At 43.0% G+C, this 20,629-nt stretch overlaps 1 protein-coding gene across 2 annotated transcripts in view; it reads right to left on the reverse strand.

Annotated features, from left to right (window-relative positions):
* The window catches only part of PSMD8 (proteasome 26S subunit, non-ATPase 8), a 486,583-nt gene that overhangs the window by 398,003 nt on the left and 67,951 nt on the right, over positions 1-20,629 (reverse strand). For both annotated transcript variants that reach the window (XM_044082801.1, XM_044082711.1), the window contains exon 3: positions 1,520-1,622. In XM_044082801.1, coding sequence (XP_043938736.1) covers positions 1,520-1,622 — 103 coding nt within the window. The remainder of the gene's footprint in view (positions 1-1,519; positions 1,623-20,629) is intronic.

Below are 20,629 nucleotides of genomic sequence, written 5' to 3' on the forward strand. Positions count from 1 at the left end.
TAGGTGTCCATTAATACCTAGCTTTCTCTTTATACCATTCCTTATCATTTACTTTGCTTACTCACACACTCACAAGACTATCCATTAGCAAACAACGGACACAGCTTAGAACTGGCAACAGAATTTCTAAGCTTCTTAAACAAGGATGTGAGCAGAAATATGCTTTTAATGTATTTATACCCAGACTTGAATATGGCCACCCCTTCACTTCACTGCTCGCTCCTCAGAATACTTCTGTATTACAGACAATAAAAAACAAATTAATGAGATCCATTCATCTGGGCAGCAGAAATGATCATCACTGCATCACACTAAGTAAAAACAAGTCAATTCCCAACACAGTGTGCGTATCACTATTCCTAAACACACTTGTATTTAAATTACTGCATGACAGACACTGCCCATCTATGCAATATATGCAGACTCAGAAAAATCCTACACTCTTCAAAGCTCTGATGGAATTTCATTAATTATGCCCCTTTCAAACCTTCCATTACTGAAACTTTCAGCAAACTTGCAACAGCTTACTGGAATATCCCAGACAGTATCAAATGAACTAACAATAAAGATCAGGTCAGGCAGAAAAAGAGGACATGCCCAAGAAGAATATGCTTACAGATCCTGCTCAAGTGACACATACCACTGTGTTTCACGCATGTTGAAGAAAGTAGAGCGCAATGAACTGTGGGGATAAGGGTAGGAATGTGGCAGCCTGGAAAAAAAAAAGTTTACCTGCCAAGTATATGAATGCAAATGGCATCAGGCAGTTTATACACGTGCAACTCTACACTATAGAATTAGCTAATCCCATCAAGACCATCCGTTGTTGCACACTGAGGCTCATCTTTTCTCTGTTCATTCAGAACTTTATTCACATACATTCAAATACATCACTGCCAAAATGTCCATGGTGCTCCACTTTAACTGTAATGTTTCAAGATAAGCATACAACTAGAATTTATATACTAGCTAAACATTAATGTTTGTTGCATATTCAACTTGTATTTTGTTTTCTTCGATTTCTTGGTGGGGTTTATTGCTGAAAAAAGGGTCTATGAACTCACTTCACTTACCCTGTTAACAAATGCAAATTTAAAACGAATAAACTAAAACAACTAACATATTCAATGCTGGTCCCATGTTGTTAATCTCCCAAGTATACCAATGTAAAAGGCATCAGGAAGTTTACAAATGTAATGCTACATTATAAAAATTATGCAGTTTCTGATCCCACAAAAACAAAAATGACAAAGCAGAAGAGAAGCACATAGACTTAACAGTCTCAATTATGGCTGGAAAGGTTCCTTAGACTAGCTCAACTACCTAGTTAACGAACATCACCACTCACCTAGTATTGGTACTTTACTCTTAATAGAAGAAATGTGTTACTTGAAATAATCCGACTCCACTGCAATCATAACCAAAATAAATCCCATAATAAATGCATACCTAAAAAGCATACCCAGTCACTCAACTTCACATGAAAGGAATACAGCAACCATCCTTTTCAGACACTTACTTATAGTCAAAATAGTAACATTTAAGCTGCGCCATGTATCTCTCAAATGACGGAATGTCTTTCTTCAATATACTCCATTGTGCTCCAATTTCTAGAATGTCCCCTAAATAAAGAATAAGAGAGTATATAATGAGGCAGTAGTAGTGATCAGCAGCAATGTTATACAGTCAAAGAGTAAACCATAAACTGGGAGAGAAAAGTAACAGTTTGCAACATGAATAAGCATGGTAATAGTACGTATCATCTTAAACAAGATATTTCAGCAGTCTAACATGAAGAGAAAAGCAATACTTGCAAAAGCATCATACTGGTTTAATTTCAGTAATCTACCTGTGATTAATCTCAAACTAATGCATTGGTTATCTACCTTTGATTAATCTGAAACCAATGCATCAGTTAATGCAGTCATCACTTTACTCTCATCCATCTTCTCCCAACATCATGCACCCCCAAATACATCTAGGTGATAACTAATCTGTGGTCCTGCATGGTGGTCATGTAAAAGTGAAACAAAGTCAGAGCATGCTTAGAACAATTATAATGCAAAAAGATAAGCCCCGTTTGCCCATTTGTGTTTCCCTACATCTCTCGTGAAAGAAGTGCTTCACACCATGCCCTAGCCCTGTATTGTTTCCCCTGCAGGCTTTTGAGGGGAGATCTATGCCTGGCATACAGGGCATTGTCAGACCCCACACTGAATGGACCTCCTGCATAACAAGCAGCACCAGAATTACCTGTTCTAAAAACTTAAATCTTGCCTGTGATATAAACAGGACCTGCTGGAGAGACAGGTATGTATTCCAGAGACTTCCCAGTCTATAGAACAGGCTCTCCATCCATGTAAAGCAAGAGTCTTCCCCAACCTAATTCAAGTGCAACTTGGACAACTGGATGGGGAACACGAAAATAATTCCTGGTTTGGCACCTAACAGACTCAAGCAACCAGTAAATGGTTCATCTCCCAGGCCCCTGCTTTTAAATGTTTTATCTCCTAAACCCAAGCCAAGACCAAGAAGATATCAGAACTTGAGAAAAGAGGGAAGTCGATAAATATTTGGGAAATAATATAAAACATTACAGTCCAGGCCAACATGAAGGGACTCTGGCTGACCAAGTTTGCAGAAGATTGCAAGCTGACAGCCATTACTAATTCACCAAGTGATGCAGACATCCTATAGAAAGGCCTCACTGAGAGCAACAACTGGTGTCGAAACCATTGCCTTAAGCTTAATGCCAAAAAATATGTTGTCATCCCCTTTGGGAAAACCTCAGTTCCTATGAATTACCACATGGATAGGAGCCCAATGAACACAGAAGGCATTATAAAAGACATCTGGGGACACAGGTTGACAGCAACCTCTCCTTAGACCGCCACATCACCACTGTGGTCAGAAAGTCCTTCTATGTAGCACATCTCATTACCAAGGGTTTTGCATCCATGAAGAAAGAGGTCATAATCTCTCTCTACTCTTCCCTCATTAGACCAATCATTGAGTATAATATAAGGTCTCATTTGGCATGTACCTCACTAGACACCTGCAACAGCTATAGAGGCCACAAAAGTACCTCACAAAGAGGATCCTAGGCCTTAAACACATGTCCTATATGGACAGACAAAAAACTTTAGCTATTCTCTGTCTCATACTGTCTACTAAGAGGCAATCTCTGCTTGACTTACAAAGCCATGTCTGACCCAGCTTTGTTAGAAAGGCTACATCTAAAGAAATCCAAACCCAGCTGCACCACGCACTCCAGAGACCTAAACCTCATTATCACAATCAACAGAACATGCTGGAGGGACAGTTTCATAACCCAGAGACTGCCAGTGGTCTGGAATAGACTTCCCATACATGTCAAGCAGAGCACCTCATTGGCCCTCTTCAAGAGAGAGCTCTTGATGAGTGGATGGGAAATAGAAAGTTCACCCCAGGGATCACTTCAGTGGCTCTACTCGATAGAGGCACTGGGAATTAACGTCAGGTGGCACGATGCCAGGGTAATTCTGGGCTAGGCTTGTAAAGGCTCCAGGGCCATTAGCCTAGAACACAACTATGAACCTATAAAAGTTCCTCTTGGCATCAAAATTTTTTTTTTGCATGACTAATTCGTCAGAAGATTCAACAGTAACGGACAACTCTGAAACCTGAACGGAAAAGAGTAGCAGCAGAAAGTACAGTTGTGTACACTTACCATAAATGTAGATGGAGTGTATTCACTGTTGCAGTCCTAACCAATGGGTTATCTGGCTCCCTGTAGCCCTCGATCGGCCAGAATTCCAAAGGTAAGTAAATATGACATTGGCTGTCGTCAGTTGTAAAGGATGTCCGATACAAAAGGAGGCAGCTGAGGTCACTTCCTCAGTCTTTCTTGCTGTAACATCAGAGTCCCCAGAAAACAAGGCTTAAGCCAAAGAAAACTTTGGCAAAAAAAAAAAAAAGAAAAACGTTCAGCCTGTACCTTAGGAAAGGAGAACAGGAAAGGACCAAAAAGGGGGAAAGGAGGGAGGGAAACCAGGACTGCAACAGTGAATACACTCTAACATCTACATTTATGGTAAGTGCACACAACTGTACTATGTTCATCGTGTTTCACTGTTGCAGTCCTAACCAATGGGTTGATTACCAAAGCCCAGAGAAAAGGGAGGAAGTACCAACAGAATCAAGGAATGGGGAGAATGTCCTGCAGAACAGCAGTGACAAACCCTCCCTGGCTCTAGAAAACAAAGGCAAATTATAATGCTTTGTGAAGTGTGAACAGAAGACCATGTGGCGGCCTCTAAAATGTCTTTAGTAGGGACACCCCTTAAAAAGGCTGCAGAAGTGGAAGCTGCTCTTGTGGAGTGGGTCCTAACCCCTTGAGGAGGAACTTTGTATTACTTTCTGTTATTCCTTTCATTGCAATGTGCAATCCACTTAGAAATGGTTTGCTTAGAGATAGCTTTGTCCTGAGCTCCAGGAGCAAAACTGACCAATAACTGTGCTGATTTCCAAAGGTCTTTAGTCCTGTCCAGGTAAAACCTGAGCTATCTGTGCACATAAAGGGAATGTAGGATCCTATAACCTCTATTTCGATGATTAGGAAAAAGTAGGAAGGTGTATGAACTGATTAAGAGTCAGGCTAGAAACCACCTTAGGCATAAAAGAGGGACTGGTTCTCAGACAGACACAATCTGCATGGAAAATAAGAAAGGGCTCCACAGCCATCAAAGCTTGCAGCTCCAAAACCCTCCTTGCTGAAGTTATAGCCAAAAGGAAGGCAGTCTTCCAAGAGAGAAACTTGAATTCTGCAGTGGTAGCAAGCTCAAAAGGAGGAAGAGTGAGTTTCTCTAGAACAAAAATTACAGTTTTGTACCTACCATAAATGTAGATGTTCGAGTGCTAATACAGCTGCAGTAATCACAGATGGGTTCTCTGCCGTCAGGCGGGTCCTCGGTCGGCCGAATTCCAAAGTCTAGGTCCGGCGTCGGTTGTCTTCGCTTTCTTTCCTGACGTCAGTGCGACAGGGGTATACAAGACACAGCCGACGCCATATTCTTCAGTCTTTCTTGCCCCAGATGTCTGGTGCCCCCAGAAGGAAGGCAATACATAAATTTATATATATATATATATATATATATAATCTTCAAGCAATGCAATGTAATCAAAAAACAGTAGTTGCAAGCAAATACACCATAGAAGGATAACCCCAAATTAGGTTGTAAGAGGAGGTGTTAGCCACTAGTCCTTTACCAAGAGGGGAAGGAGGGAGGGAAACCTGTACTGCAGCTGTATTAGCACTCGAACATCTACATTTATGGTAGGTACAAAACTGTACTATGTTCATCGTGCATACAGCTGCAGTAATCACAGAAGGGTAGAATCCCAAAGCTACGCACAGGGTGGTAGGCACTAGGTGGAACTGGGATGAGCCAGAATGCCCTGCAACACAGCAGTGGCAAAGCCTGCTCTAGTTTTGGAATATAAAGGCAGGTGGTAGTGTTTTGTGAAGATATGCACAGAACTCCAAGTGGCTGCCTCCAAAATATCTTTGGTAGGAACTCCTCTGAGGAAGGCTGTAGAGGTAGCTGTGGCCCTGGTGGAGTGGGATCTGATGCCTGTAGGGACAGATTTTCCATGATAGGAGTAACAAAACCGTATGCAGTGGCCTATCCATTTTGAAATTGTCTGTTTGGTAACAGGCTTCCCTTGAGCTCCTACAGCAGAGGACACAAAAAGTTGTTCTGATTTCCTGAAAGGCTTTGTTCTGTCCAAATAATAACGTAGCTGTCTACGGATGTCTAAGGAGAGTAGCAGCCTTTCCCCTTTGTTTTGAGAATTGGGGTAAAAGGTAGGCAAGTGTATGGCTTGATTTAAAGCTACCCAGGATACCACTTTAGGCATAAATGATGGGTTGGTTCGAAGGGAAACCCTGTCCTGATGGAAGATGAGAAAGGGCTGCACAGCCATGAGGGCTTGTAGTTCCGAAACCCTACGAGCTGAGGTAATGGCCAGAAGGAAAGCTGTTTTCCAGGACAAATATTGCAAAATCTGTTGAGGCAGCTGGTTCAAACGGAGGCAATGTTAATTTTTCTAAAATGTAATTAAGATCCCAGGCTGGCACTGGTCGTTTCCTTGGTGGTCTTATATTCTTAGCCCCTCTGAGGAACTGTCTTAAGAGTGGGTGAGAGAATAAGGGTGGATCCGTGTTGAATTCTGCAGAAATGGCTGAGGCATGGATTTTTATGGAGGAAAATGAAAGTCCACTGTTCAGCAGCTCAGTTAGATACTGTAGTACCCGAGGCAAATTCAGTTTTCTAGGGTCCTGGCCTTTTTTCTCATTCCAAGAGCAAAACAGTTTCCATTTTGCGGAGTAAGCCTTTCTAGTAGATGGCCTTCTGGCCTCCAAAATGACATCCTGCACCTCTTTGGGGAGTAGGGTCTGTTGTGGTGTTAAGGAATTTTCCATGCAGCGAGACTGAGTGTTTTCAGCTGGCTGTGAAGAGTTTTGTAGCTGTGCTGAGTCAACAGAAGAGGCATCAGAGGTAGGGGCCAGGGAGGAGTATGTGTTAGGCTGGAGTGGGTACCAGTGTTGTCTTGGCCAGTCTGGAGCAATCAGTATCATCTTCGGTCTGTCTGCTCTTGCTTTCAAGAGCACCTTGGGCAGGAGAGGCAGAGGTGGGAAAGCGTAAACTGTCCATGCTGTCCAACTGAATGAAAGGGCGTCCACTCTCCAGGCCTTTGGATGAAAGGTCCTTGAACAAAACTTTTCCAATTGATGATTCCTGTGGGAGGAGAAGAGATCTATGTCTGGCCTCCCCCACGCTTGGATTATCTTTGTAAACACTTGAGGATGCAACTTCCATTCGTGTGGATCTGTCATATTTCTGCTTAGATCATCTGCCAGTGTGTTTTCCAAACCTGGCAAGTACTGTGCTTGAAGTTCGATTTGCCATTCCAGAGCCAAGTTCCAAAGTGTCATGGCTAGTCTGCACAGGGGGTATGAATGTGTTCCTCCTTGTTTGTTTATGTACCACATTACTGTGGTGTTGTCTGTTCTTATCAATAATTGTCCTGGATGCAGGAGGTCCTTGAAAGCTGTAATTGCATTTATCACTGCTAGCATTTCTTTTTGATTGATGTGAAGGTGCTTTTCCTTTTGGGACCATTTGCCCTGAATGCACCTGTCTGTTATGTGCGCCCCCCAGGCACAATCTGAGGCATCTGTTGTGATGACTTGATTTGCTTGAGGCTTGCAGAATGGGAGACCTGTGTTTGTTTGACATGCTTGGGCCCACCATAGAAATTCCTTTTGCAAACATGGAATTATTGGTATTATTGTTTCCAAACTGTGGCTGTGTTGAGACCATAGGTTTTTTAGGTACCATTGAAGTTTCCTCATATGCAACTTTGCACATGGGACTAAAAGAATGCAAGATGCCATGAAGCCCAGAGCCTGCAGGATTTTCCTTGCAGTAAGCCTGGTACAATTTGCTAGTATTTTGAAGTACTGAGTTAGTTGCCCCTGTTTTTCTGGCGTAAGATAGGCCATCTGGGTGTTTGTGTCCAAGTTGGCACCCAGGAAAGTTATTTTTCTGAGATGGTGTTAGCCTGGATTTCTCTTTGTTGATTGTGTATCCCAGAGAATTCAGTAACCGTGTTGCATAAGCCAGATGATCCAGAAGTATGTGCTTGCTGTCCGCTTGGATCAGGCAGTCATCCAAATAAGGGTAAATTTGTATCCATTGAAGTCTGCAGTAGGCAATTACTGATGCCAGGCATTTTGTGAATACTCTGAACGCAGTAGATAAGCCAAAGGGAAATGCAGAGAATTGATAGTGGATTTAACCTGCAAGAAATCTGAGGCATCTTCTGCAGCTTTGTCTGATTGGGACATGCAGGTATGCCTCCTTGAGGTCCAATGTTACCAGCAAAATCTCCTTGCCCAGCATGGGAAGAAGCTGCTGTAATGTGAGCATCTTGAATTTTGGTACGAGTAAGAATGTGTTTAGGATGGATAGGTCCAAAATGGGTCTCCAGTCGGTTCCTTTCCTTGGTACCAGAAATAGCCTGGAATAAAAACCTTGGCCTAGTTCGTGAGTAGGTACCTCTTGAATAGCTTTCATGTCTATGAGCTTTGAAATTTGTAGTTGCGCCTCTGCCCTTTGATTGTGTGGCAGGTTTGGCATGCCTCTCATTTTTGGAAGAGTGTGAAAATGAGATCTGTAGCCTCTGTCTAGAACGTCCAGGATCTATTTGTCTGTTGTGACAATATGCCACTTTCTTGTAAATACTGCCAGCTTTCCTCCCAAGGGTGCTGCCAGCTGAGATTTGCTTGGTATGGAAAGGAGGAAGTCATTGGGTTTGTTTCCTATATTGTTGTGCACTGTCTTCGCCACCTCTTGGTGCTGGAGTTTGCCATTGCCTGCCTCTATATGATCCTTGTGATTGTCCTCTGCCCCTTGTGCGCCTGTATCTACCTCTTTGGGGCTTGTCCGTGGCTGGAAAGGACCAGCTTTTAGAAGGCCAATTTCTGCTAAAACGTGGTGGTTGAACCTGTAGAAAAGCTTTGACAGATTGCATAGATTTGGCTTTTTCTTCCATTTTCCGTAGTATCTCCTCAGCATTAGTACCAAATAGCACATCCTTTTGTAAAGGATCATCTAGTAGTTTAGCTTTCACATGATCAGGCAAGATTTGTTCCCTAAGCCATGCATGTCTACGAATGACTGATCCTGTAACAGCAGCTCTACTTGAGGCCTCTAGGGCATCATAGCCACATTGTAAGGTGTGTTTACCCACTTGTTCTGCACTATGCATCATATCCTGCAACTCCTTCAAATCTGGTTGTTCAGGTTGAGACATTTTATTTCTTAATTGTAATAACAGAAACTGCTGATATTTAAGCATATGAAACTGACAATTTAAGGCCCTCATGGCTAGGGTGGCCGAGGTATACACCTTTTTTCCCCACCTTTCTAAGGATCTTGACTCTCTTTCGGAAGGTAGTGGGATTCTTAGCAGTAGAGGCCTTCATTCCCTTGGGGCCTTGAGAAATGGTTTCAGGGTCAGCATTATGGCTTTTGTACAGAAATTGGTGAGAGTTAGGAACTCTGTAGTACCTATCAGGCTTGACTGGGGCAGGAGGCAGGGAATCCGGATTAAGGCAAGCCTCCGAATAAACATCATCAAGTATGTCCAAGACAGGAGGTATCGCCAGAGGTCTGTGTTGACGTAACAAAAGAAATTTCCTAAGTCTTTTCTTGGAATCAGAAAAGTCTTGGCCTTCCCAATGGAAGTGTTCCCTCAAGGTGTGCAAGGTTTCCCCAAAAGAAAAATCCTCAGGAGGAGATACAGAAGGAATGGACTGCTCTGCATCAGAATCTTCAAAAGGGGAGTAAGAGTGTTCCTCTACATCAGAATGATCTGAAAAAATGGAGCCCTGATCAGAAGAGGGAGAATCTTCCTCCACTCTGGGTCTCTTGTCTGGAGGGGGTTGGGAACCCCTGATAAGAGTAATTAAATCCTTAGCCATTTTAAGCATCTGCTTTTTAGGCATGGGGCCTGGAAATGGGCCCTGTGCAACAGGCCTCTTGGGATGTCTGGCTGATTTGGACTTAGTAAAAGCCTTAATGGAAAAGGAAGATTAGGGTCTAAAGACACCAAGGGTGGAAGTGGACCTGTCCACATTAGGAGGCTCAACGCTCACAGTGGCTTCGGTGGTTGTAGTCTGGGTATGGGCAGAGATACCTGCGGTCTTGGTTACAGAAGACCCCACCAAAGAAGTGTCGTCGGTAGTCAGGGACTGCATAGGTGTCTCGCTGAGAACCGGACCATGTGTAGCCGGTTTTGGCGTGGTGTCGGTGGGGACCTCGCGTGTCGGTCCTTGTCCTTGCGTTTTTTGGACAAAACGGTAGTCGGAGTCTCCGACATTTTATAATCAAAGGCTTTACCAAAAAAGTGTTGGGCGAACTCCGCCCGACGCTTAATAGTGCGTTTATTGAAAGTAGCGCAAAAGCGACAGCCCGAGATGTCGTGGTCTGGGCCTAAACAAGGTGTACAGAGGGAATGGAAATCCTTATGCGGTATTTGCTTCCCACAAGAAATAAAATTGTTAACTTTTTCTGATATCTGTCTAAGGCAAGAAAAGTTTCCCCAACGGGGTACTTAGCTTTAATGAAGACTTCGGTTTCCAATTTTTCATAAATTCAGGAGCTGGCCGACTGGCACTTGCGAACTGCTTCTGCTTCGGGCACCACGTGGCAAAAAAGACTGAAGAATATGGCGTCGGCTATGTCTTATATACCCCTGTCGCACTGACGTCAGGAAAGAAAGCGACGACAACCGACGCCGGACCTAGACTTTGAAATTCGGCCGACCGAGGACCCGCCTGACGGCAGAAAACCCATCTGTGATTACTGCAGCTGTATGCACGATGAACATTTAAGATCCCAGGCTGGAGTAGGTGCCCTTCTGGGAGGTTTTAAATTGCAATCAACTCTGAAAAACATTTTCATCAGGGGATGAGAGAAAATGGGTTGCTCAAAAGAAAAAGGAGCAGAAATGGCTGAAGCATGGATCTTCATAGAGGAAAAAGAAAGACCACCCTGAAGCAAATCAGCCAAGTATTCCAGGATCAGAGGAAGAATAGGCTGAGAAGAAGATTCCCCTCTAGCCTGCATCCAGTGAGAGAATCTTTCCCATTTGCCAGCGTAGGACTTCCTAGTGCTAGTACATTGACCACCTGCTGTGAAAGGGAAGAAGAAATGGATGAATTTATACAATCAGCCATGCTGCCAAATGGAGAGAATGAAGATGAGGATGTAGAATGCTTCCCCCTTCCTGAACCAAAAGATCTGGTTTCAGAGGAAGACACCAAGGAGGAAATTGGGAGAGACTGTGAAGCAGTGGATACCAATGCTGTCTGGGCCAGTCTGGAGCTATGAGAATAGTCCTTGGTCTTTCGTCCCTTATCTTCAATAATACTCTGGGAAGAGGAGGGAAGGCATCAACTGGCAGAAGCGTCCAAAGGAAGGACAGAGCATCCACTCTCCAGGCCTTGCTGTGATGCTGTCTGGTGTAAAAAAGTGGTGGAAGGTGGTTGTCTGAGGAGGAGAAAAGATCCACCTAAGGAGTGCCCCAACGTTGAATGATGCTGTAAAAGACTGCTCTGTTCAGCTGCCAGTCATGTGGATCCAGGGTCTGTCTGCTCAACTGGTCTGCAAAAACAATGAGTCTCCCAAGATGCAGGGCCAAGGATGCTGCTATGGACCAGAGAATCATGCTCTGTCTGCACAGGGGATTAAAATGAGTCCCTCCCTGTTTGTTGATGTACCACGAGACTGTGGTGTTGTCCGTCCTGATGAGCAGAATTCCTGTTGAAAGAAGATGCCTGAAAGCTAGTAAGGCTTGCTGAACTGCCATTAACTCCTTTAGGTTTATGTGCAGGTGCATCTGCTGGGCATTCCAACATCCCTGTATGCATCTGCCATCCAGGTGAGCTCCCCAGGTGTAATCCGATGAGTCTGTGGTAAGTACTTGAATGGCAGGAGGTGGCGAAAAGGCATGCCTTTGTTTTGTAAACAGGCTTTCGCCCAGCATAGAAACTCTGTCTGTAGACATGGAAGCAGAGGAATTACCATATCCAGGTCCTGTGTGCGTTGACACCAAAGATTCTTGAGGTACCACTGCAATTTCCTCATATGCAGTCTTGCATATGGAATCATGAGAATGCAAGAGGCCATGTATCCCAGAGCTTACAGGTATTTCCTTGCAGAGAGCTGGGACAGGTTTGTCAAATCCTTGAAGTAAATTGGAAGAGTTGCCTGCTTCTCCTGGGTAATATAGATCATCTGGGAGGCTGTGTTCAGACTGGCTCCTGGGAATGTTATCTCTTGAATGGCGCCATTTTTGATTTTTCCATGTTGAGAGTGTAACCCAGAGAGAAGAGAGGAGAGTCTTTACAAATTCCAGATCCTTTAACAGCTGTTCTTGAGAATTTGCTTGAATTAGACAGTCGTCCAAGTATGGATAAATCTGAATTTTCTTCTGCCCTCAAAAAGCAATGACTGGAGCTAGGCACTTCATGAAAACTCTGGCAGCAGTTGACAAGTCAAAGGGCAGTGCAGAGAATTGGTAATGTTGTTTGCTCACTCTGAAACGAAGGTATTGCCTGCAACTTTCCCTGATGGGGATGTGCAGATAAGCTTCTTTGAGATCCAAAGTTACTAGCTAGGAGTCCTTGTCTAACATTGGTAGCAACTGACGCAGAGCGAGTATTCTGAACTTTGGAATTACCAACAAAGAGTTCAGAATGGATAGATCTAGGATAAAATGCCAGGTGCCTTCTTTTTTTGGAACTATGAAAAGTCTGGAATAGAAGCCCTGGCCTTCTTGCTGAGCAGGAACTGATTCTATTGCCCCCCAGATGTAACCGACAAAACTTGCTTTTCTACTTCTGCCCTTTGGTTTAGAGGAGTGTCCGGGAATCCTTTGGGAACCGGAAAGGTGTGGAAAGAAAACCTGTGACCTAGGGATACAGTTCTGGAGTACCCATTTGTCGTCTGTGATGGTGGCCTAGACATTTGCAAAAAAAAGGCCAACCTTCCCCCTGAAGGATTCTCCAGGCAAGCAGGAACAGGCAGAAGTTGGGCAGAGTCATTGCGAATGTTTGGATTGAGATGTAGGCTTACAATTGCCCGCCTTGGAAGTGGAAGCATGCCAACGCTTAGACTTTTGAGGGGTAGCCACCTGCCCCCTAGAAGATTTAGAATTGCTCTCTAGTCCTAGAGCGGTTCTGTCTGCTGGTATCAGGAAACATCCAACTCTTAGAAGGGTAATTCCTGCTGAAACGATAAAGTAGTACAGAAAGTCTTAACTGTTTGCATAGACTTGGCCTTATCCTCCATCTTTTTGAGCACTTCCTCTGCTTTGCTGCCAAAAAGACTGTCCTTATGTAAAGGTACATCTAAAACCTTAGACTTGACAGGCTCTGGAAGGGGCTGCTCCCTGAGCCAAGCATGCCTTCTGAGAACACATCCAGTAGCTGTAACCCTGCAGGAGGCTTCTAGAATGTCAAAACCACAATGCAAAGAATGTTTACTGACAAGACTGGCAGAATTCAGCAAATCCTGCATATCCTTACTCTGCCAAAACAGGCACACTTGCAATCTTTGACTTAATAGCCTCCAAGGTGTGCTGCTGATACTTAAGCATATGAAAAAGGCCATTAGTAGACCTAATAGCAAGAGTGGCAGAGGTATAAACTTTTTTACCCCACCTATCTAGGTTCCTAGATTCCCTGTCGGAAGGAACAGGATTCTTGATAACAGTGGCCTTAACTCCTTTAGGCCCTTGAGAAATGACCTCTGGGTCAGCTGAGGTTCAGTTAGCAGATTCCTAACAAAAATCAAATGAGAATCAGGGACTCTATAGTACCAGTCAGGTTTCCTGGGAGTAGGAGGAACTGAATTTGGAGTCTAGGAATTTTCCAGAAAAACATAATCAACCACCTCCAACAATGAAGGAATAGCCAGAAGCTTAAGCAGAGGCAAATCCAAAAACTCCCTGATCCTTCTCTAAAATTGGGGATAATCCTGACTTTCCCCATTTAAAATGCTCTCTGAGCGTATTCAAAGTATCACCAAAAGAAAAATCCTCTGCAGGAGAAACAGAAGGAATGGATTCCTCTGCATCTGAATCATCAAAAGAAGAAAAAAACCTGAGAAACTTCCTCTTCATCAGCAGAAATGCTAAAAGTATCAGAACCTGAATAAGACAAAGCCTCAGGAGAGACATCCCTACCTCTTTTTGAAGGAGGCGGCTGTGAACCCCCTAAAGAGAGTCAAAAGGTCAGCCGCCATTTTAACCATTTGAGAATGAGGGGAACGAGAGGAAACTGGAGCCTGCTTCTTCACAGGCTTATGACTGGAAGATTTACCTGCAAGTCTGAAGGACTCGGGAGGCTTGGCAACCAATGAAGTAGTGGCAGAGGTTGCTGGTATGAGCTTGCTGTCCCAATGAAGAACAGAGGCCTCAGACACCGAAGTCAGCTTATCGGCTCCGGATCCAGCTGAAGAAGCAACAGACAGAAGGTCCGAAGACAAAATGGAAGCCAGAGGCCTGAGGGACTCTGAAATGGTCTCAAACGAGGCCTGTGGTTGTAAATCCGCAGACTGCAGGAGCTGCAAAGGCACATCACTGGCTACCGCAAGACTGACGTCAACTTAACATCCTTTGAAGACTTGACCTTCTGAAGCCTGTCGCGGTCCTTATCCTTATGCTTCTTAGGGATATCTGAAGCCTGAAGACTAGCGGACGCCATACCGACAAACTTAGGCCACACTCCAAAATGCTTAGCTAAGAGCTTAGCCCGATGAATAGTAAGCAGATTAAAGGAAGCACAGAGGTCACAATTAAGAAACGTTGTGGTGAAGGCCTAAACAAATGCAATAAGAATGAAAATCTCTATGGGGAATCTGCTTTCCACAGGTAAAACAATTACTGACTTTTTCTGACATTCGTTAAGGCAAGAAAAGAGGATCCCCAACGGGGTTACTTAGCTGTAGTTGACTTCAACTTTGTAGTCAGAAACCAAAAAGGTAAACTGCCGACCGGCACTAGTGCAAAAATGCTTCTGCTTCGGGCTCCGCGGCAAGGAAGACTGAGGAAGTGACCTCGGCTGCCTCCTTTTGTACTGGACATCGTGACATCCTTTACAACCGACGACAGCAGATTTCATATTTACTTACCTTTGGTATTCTGGCAGATCGAGGGCTACCGGGAGCCGATGACCCTTTAGTTAGGACTGCAACAGTAAACATGATGAACATCATGAGGAATCCTATATCCTGGACATATTCTCAACCGGAACAGAAAGAAATGCCCCATCACTATCAGTCCGATCACATCTAATGTTTGTTTTTCTTGTCTTTCTCATGCTTGCTGCCGTCTTTGCTAAGTTTAGGAAAACCACAACGTTCAGGTTCAGGCTTTGGGGTTCAAAGGATGAATCGAGTGATGGATCTCAGAGTCAGAACTCCTTTGGGGTTAGATATGGAGGTAGCTTTCAAGCACTGTAACAAATAGTTTGTCATATCACAGCCATGAGTTTTAAAAGATTTACAAGTACATTTTTCATTAATATGTGCTTCCCTCCCAAGAACACTTAATGACTGCTGATCTTGTGGCTTCTTCTACAAAGCCTGATTTTTCATGATTGAGAGCCTGAATAAAAAATACTAACAATAAAAATTTGCAAGCAATTTTTACAGGTTTGTAACCAGAAAAAAAAACTGCGTACTTTCCAACTACCAACACTGAAATATCAAACATGATCTTAAAATGTTTTCTACACAGTAATTTACATGTGGGTGCAATGTACAGATGTAGCATACATTTACAGACGCACAAAAAAATGCATCCCTTCCCTCTTGTACCTCTTAAAATCTCCAACAAAATAATCTATTTCATTCTTCAAATGTTCTCTTCTTTATATTTACATTTACTTTCTTTCCTTCTCCCAACTATAAAATTTCCCACATTTTACCACGTCTGCAAGTCTTCATAACGCAACTTACTGTCCCTCCACTCTAATTACAGTTAAAAGTCCCCTAGCACTATTATATACATGTTAACTATTTTATACACATTCTCCCCATACATTACATCACAAAGCACACATCTTCCAGATGCAACTACAGTAACATCTACCTGCATCAGTTATTGAGCCAAATAATATTTCTGTGCTTGAAGAGCACTCCTTTCCACAGCTCTACATAAAATTTTCCTTACCGATAACTTTTCCATCTGTTCTTTTTGTACCTTATCTAACGGTCTAGTATGCTTTAAACATACTGTATCAGCTTTTTGCTCATTACATTTTCACCACAATTAAATGGCTTTGTTCATTATTTATGCTATTAGCATTTTTTGCAACATAGAAGCTATCCATTCCATTCTTTGCAACTTTATTTTGCTGTAAAAAAGCAAACAAAAAAGATTTTATTCATATTTTGCATTTGCACATTACTCTGCTTCTCTGTACTTTCTTCACTATTTATATATATATATATATATATATATATATATATATATATATATATATATATATATATATATACACACACACACACACACACACACACACACCAGTTTAACTTTCACTCTCCCATTTCATTGTGCCCCTCCTCATGCAACACACCCACATTGTTATCAAAGAAACATTTTCTTGAGCAATAATTTCCCCAGTCCAACAGCTGTTTCATTAAAAGTACAGAAATAATTCAGATAAACCAAACTGTCTTCTGCCCCCACTTTTTCTGCAAATCATTTTAGAGTGGTGTCTAGTTTCCTCACTGTGTGCATCTTTTTTTAAAGCAAACTAGTATTAAATTATAAGGACCACAGAAATTTGCTCCCAATATTTTACCATAGTTTTATTTCCATTTAACAAAACAACACTATATAAATGTTGCATTCTGCTACCAATTACATCCAAATTAACACATTTCCCACTCCCCATTCCTTTTTGGCATTTACTTCTCTGAAGTCAAGGCAAATGTTCACTGCCTCTGCATAACTAAATATGCAGATGATTGTTAATTACAATCAGTCGTTCTCCAGGAAGACCCAACACAAACAAATAACTGGTGCCAGGGCCATGGACTAAAAATAAATGCCAAGAAATGCATAACAGTATCCTTCAGGAAGTGAGCCACCTCTGTTAATTACCATATTGACAATGTATCCCTCAGAGTTGACCAGTAGTCAGGGATTTGGGGGGACACAGTAATCTAGCATTTGGCTATCACAGGTCTACAGTACTAAGGAAATCATTTTACGCTGTAAAATTTACAAACAAAAGGTACGTCATCCAGGTGTAAGAAGTCATTATTTCACTGTATTCTGTATTCATCAGACCTATCACGGAGTACAGTGCCTCCTCGGTACGCACACTCGGTATGTACCTGAGCAGGTATATCCAACAACTGGAATGTCCACAGAGGTTCTTCACTAAAAGAATACAGGGTATAAGTAACATCTCCTATGTAGACCTCACAGACCTCAAGGCCCTATCCTGCAATCTGTTTCCTACAGGCTGTTGAGGGGACATCTATGCCTGGCACACAAGGCATTGTCATACCCCACTCTGATGGACCGCCTGCATATCCACAAAACAAACAGCACAAGAATTACCCATTTTAAAGCCTTAAACCTTGCCTGTGATATAATTAGGACCCGCTGGACAGACAAATATGTTTCCCAGAGGCTACCCATTCTCTGAAACAGGCTCATTAACCAAGCGAAGCAGAGTTCCTCCCTAACCCAATTCAAGTGTAACTTGGACAACTGGATGGGGAACAGGAACTTCATCCCTGGTTTGACAACAAGGTCTCTAATGGACACAGGCAGCCTGTAAATGGTTCCTCTCCCTTGCCCCTTCTTGCAAATGGTTCATCTCCCAGGCCCCCTGTTTACACTTATCAAGGGTACCAGAACTTGTTAGAAGTTTGGGATGCATGGCTAGACTTAAGACATCTACGGTTGTTAGTTTAGTAAACACCTATTAAAACAGAGGATATGTGGTGATCAAAGTACAGTTTATTGCTGACACGGGCTCCCAGACCTCTAACTACAGGATCTATTTTCAGGGGTGTGCTGTCAATATGATAGTTACAAGAGCAGTTATGCTCACCTACAGATAAATACACTTCTTGGCATTTATTTTTAGTTCATGGTTTTGATACCAGCCTACTTGTTTGAGACAGGCACACTTGGAGAATCCTGGTATTCTCTAGGGAGTTTACAGTCATCAGCAAAATGGTCATCCACAAATTCTTAAAATTAGCTTTGACTATGAAGAAGTAAATGCCAAAGAGACATGGTGCAAGGATTGAAACCTGGGGTGCACTGCTAGAGGATAGTTTTTTTTTTTTTGGAGGAGGAGGTTAAAATGCCAGCCATAACTTGCTCTACTTGGGAGTCTTTGACACAATGCCTTATGAAATACTTCCAAGAAGGCCAGAAAAAGCAGCCGTGAAGTCTTACACAGTAAACTAGTTCAGAAGTTACTTACTGCCATGCTCCCAGAGTGTAAAACAGAACGGAAGAGTATGTATCATGATATCAATTAAAGCGGAGGTACTACAAAGATCAAGTCTAGGCCCACTACCATTAAACATACTTGTCAGTGAAATGCATAAAATTTGCAACAACTTTACAACAAGCTAATGGCTCATCGCTTTTGTGCGCTGCACCCACATTAACAGAACCGAGCACAACAAACAACAATCCTTTAACAATCCTTTAACAATTTACAGAAATGGTTGTATCAATCCATTGTTGTTGTGTCTTTCGGCTTTTCCCTGTTAGAGGTCGCCACAGCGGAACTCCGGTCTGCTAATGATTGGCAGGAGATTTTTACGTGCCGAGTTGCCGTCCCTGCCACACAACCTTCAACGAAGGTACGCCCATTCGCGCACGTCTCCACACAGAAGACGCTCTAGCTGAGAATCGAATAGGACAATGTCTTACTGTGAGGCGACAATGCTACCGCAGCACCACCACCGCAGTCTGTGCATCAATCCCATGTACAACTTAATATTGGAAAACTAAGTTATACCATATGCTAGCAAATGTGCACATAAAAATAATGCTACCATTAAACATTACATTCTTATGCAACACCCCAATTGTGCAGGCATCACAAATAAAAATAGTAGTTATCACTGAACAAAAACTCGGACTGCCATGCAGATTACGTTGTAAGACACGCCAACAATTAGGAATGCTAGATAAAACAAAGCAGTACCACTGTGAGGCATCCCTCCTAGCTAAAGATCATACCTGCATCAAGCCTGTTTATATGCATCTCCTATTTTACTACCATTCAAAAATCAAAGAAAAACTAAACTAGAACAAGGTTATCATAAATCTGCCAGACAGAACTCACCACTGTAAAGTATTAATGAAACCACAGCAGCAACAAACACATAATGCTCCAACTTAATCTTATTTAAAAATGGAGCATAACATTATATACAAACCAAGTGCCTATCTTATTAAAATCCACAACCCAAAAGCCAGCTGAAAGACCTCAAAATCAAAACCATCTAGTTCTAGAAAAAAATTTACAATCACTTTGGTGACCATTTTATGTAAATCCATTCATCCACAACCCCTTTTCCCCATATTTGCACATGGGGTCAGGGTGTCACTTGGGCACCCAGGTCGATAGTAAACTGACTTCTGACCACCATATTGCCTCTGCTGTATGGAAAGCTTTCTACATGGCCCACCTCATTAGTAAGGGTATCTCATCCAAGGACAAAGTGGTCATAACATCCCTGTATTCTTCCCTTACAAGACCCATTATAGAGTACAATGCCTGTTTTGGCATGTATCTCACAAACCATATGCAGCATCTGGAGAGACCACAGAGGTTCATCACCAAGAGAATCCAGGGCGTCAAACATCTACCCCACACAGATAGGCTAAAGGCCCTGTCCCTCTATTCAGTCTCCTACAGTCTCCTCAGAAGTGACCTCTGTCTGGCATACAAAGCAATTTCAGACCTGTCTTGATAGGACTGTTGCAAATGTGCAAGTCAAGCTCCACTCGAGTAACCCACACTCACGATGTCAACCTGATCTGTCACATCAACAGGACTTGTTGGCGGGACAGATTTGTGTCCCAGAGACTCCCTCTTCCGTGGAATAGACTCTTGCTCCACAGCGCAACCTAGATAAAGTACAGTTTTGTACCTACCATAAATGTAGATGTTCGAGGATCCACATTGCTGCAGTCCTAACTATTGGGTAGTCCGCTGTCCAGTCGGCCCGAATACCAGAGTATATGGCTGACGTCGGTCAGGGCGCATTAGACTGGCGTCAGTGCGTCAGGGTACTGCGCATGACCGACGCCATATCCTCAGTCTTTTCTTGCCCCAGATGTCAGAAGACCCTAAAAGACAAGGCCCAATATACCTGCACCAAAAATATGTACAATATATACAAATATATACAGAAATATCAGCATATAACCTCACCTACACAACCACCCCTAAACACAGAGGGAGGAGGGAGGGAGAATTGGACTGCAGCAATGTGGATCCTCGAACATCTACATTTATGGTAGGTACAAAACTGTACTATGTTCTTCATTCCACATTGCTGCAGTCCTAACTATTGGGTAGAATCCCAAAGCAGAGGTAAGGGAGGCTGGCAAATCATAAAGAAGCAGGAGCTGACAACATGCCTTGCAAAATAGCTGTGGCAAAACCAGCCCTAGACTTAGAGTAGAGAGGAAGGTGATAATGCTTAGAGAAAGTATGCACTGAACTCCAAGTAGCTGCCTCCAAAATATCCTTAGTTGCCACCCCCCTTAGAAATGCTGAAGTGGCAGTAGCCCTAGTGGAATGAGGCCTAATCCCAGCTGGAATCTCCTTGCAATGATGGGAATAACAAAATGCAATGCAAAACCCAATCCACCTAGAAATAGTTTGTTTTGACACAGGCTTGCCCTAACTCAAAGCAAAAGAAACAAACAACTGCTGAGACTGCCTGAAATCCTTAGTCCTGCTTAAATAATAACGCAATTGCCTGTGTACATCTAAAGTGTGCAAAATCTTTTCCCC

This window comes from Protopterus annectens, chromosome 1.part0 (assembly GCF_019279795.1).
Source record: "Protopterus annectens isolate FY-2018-M chromosome 1.part0, PAN1.0, whole genome shotgun sequence".
Lineage (NCBI taxonomy): Eukaryota > Metazoa > Chordata > Ceratodontiformes > Protopteridae > Protopterus > Protopterus annectens.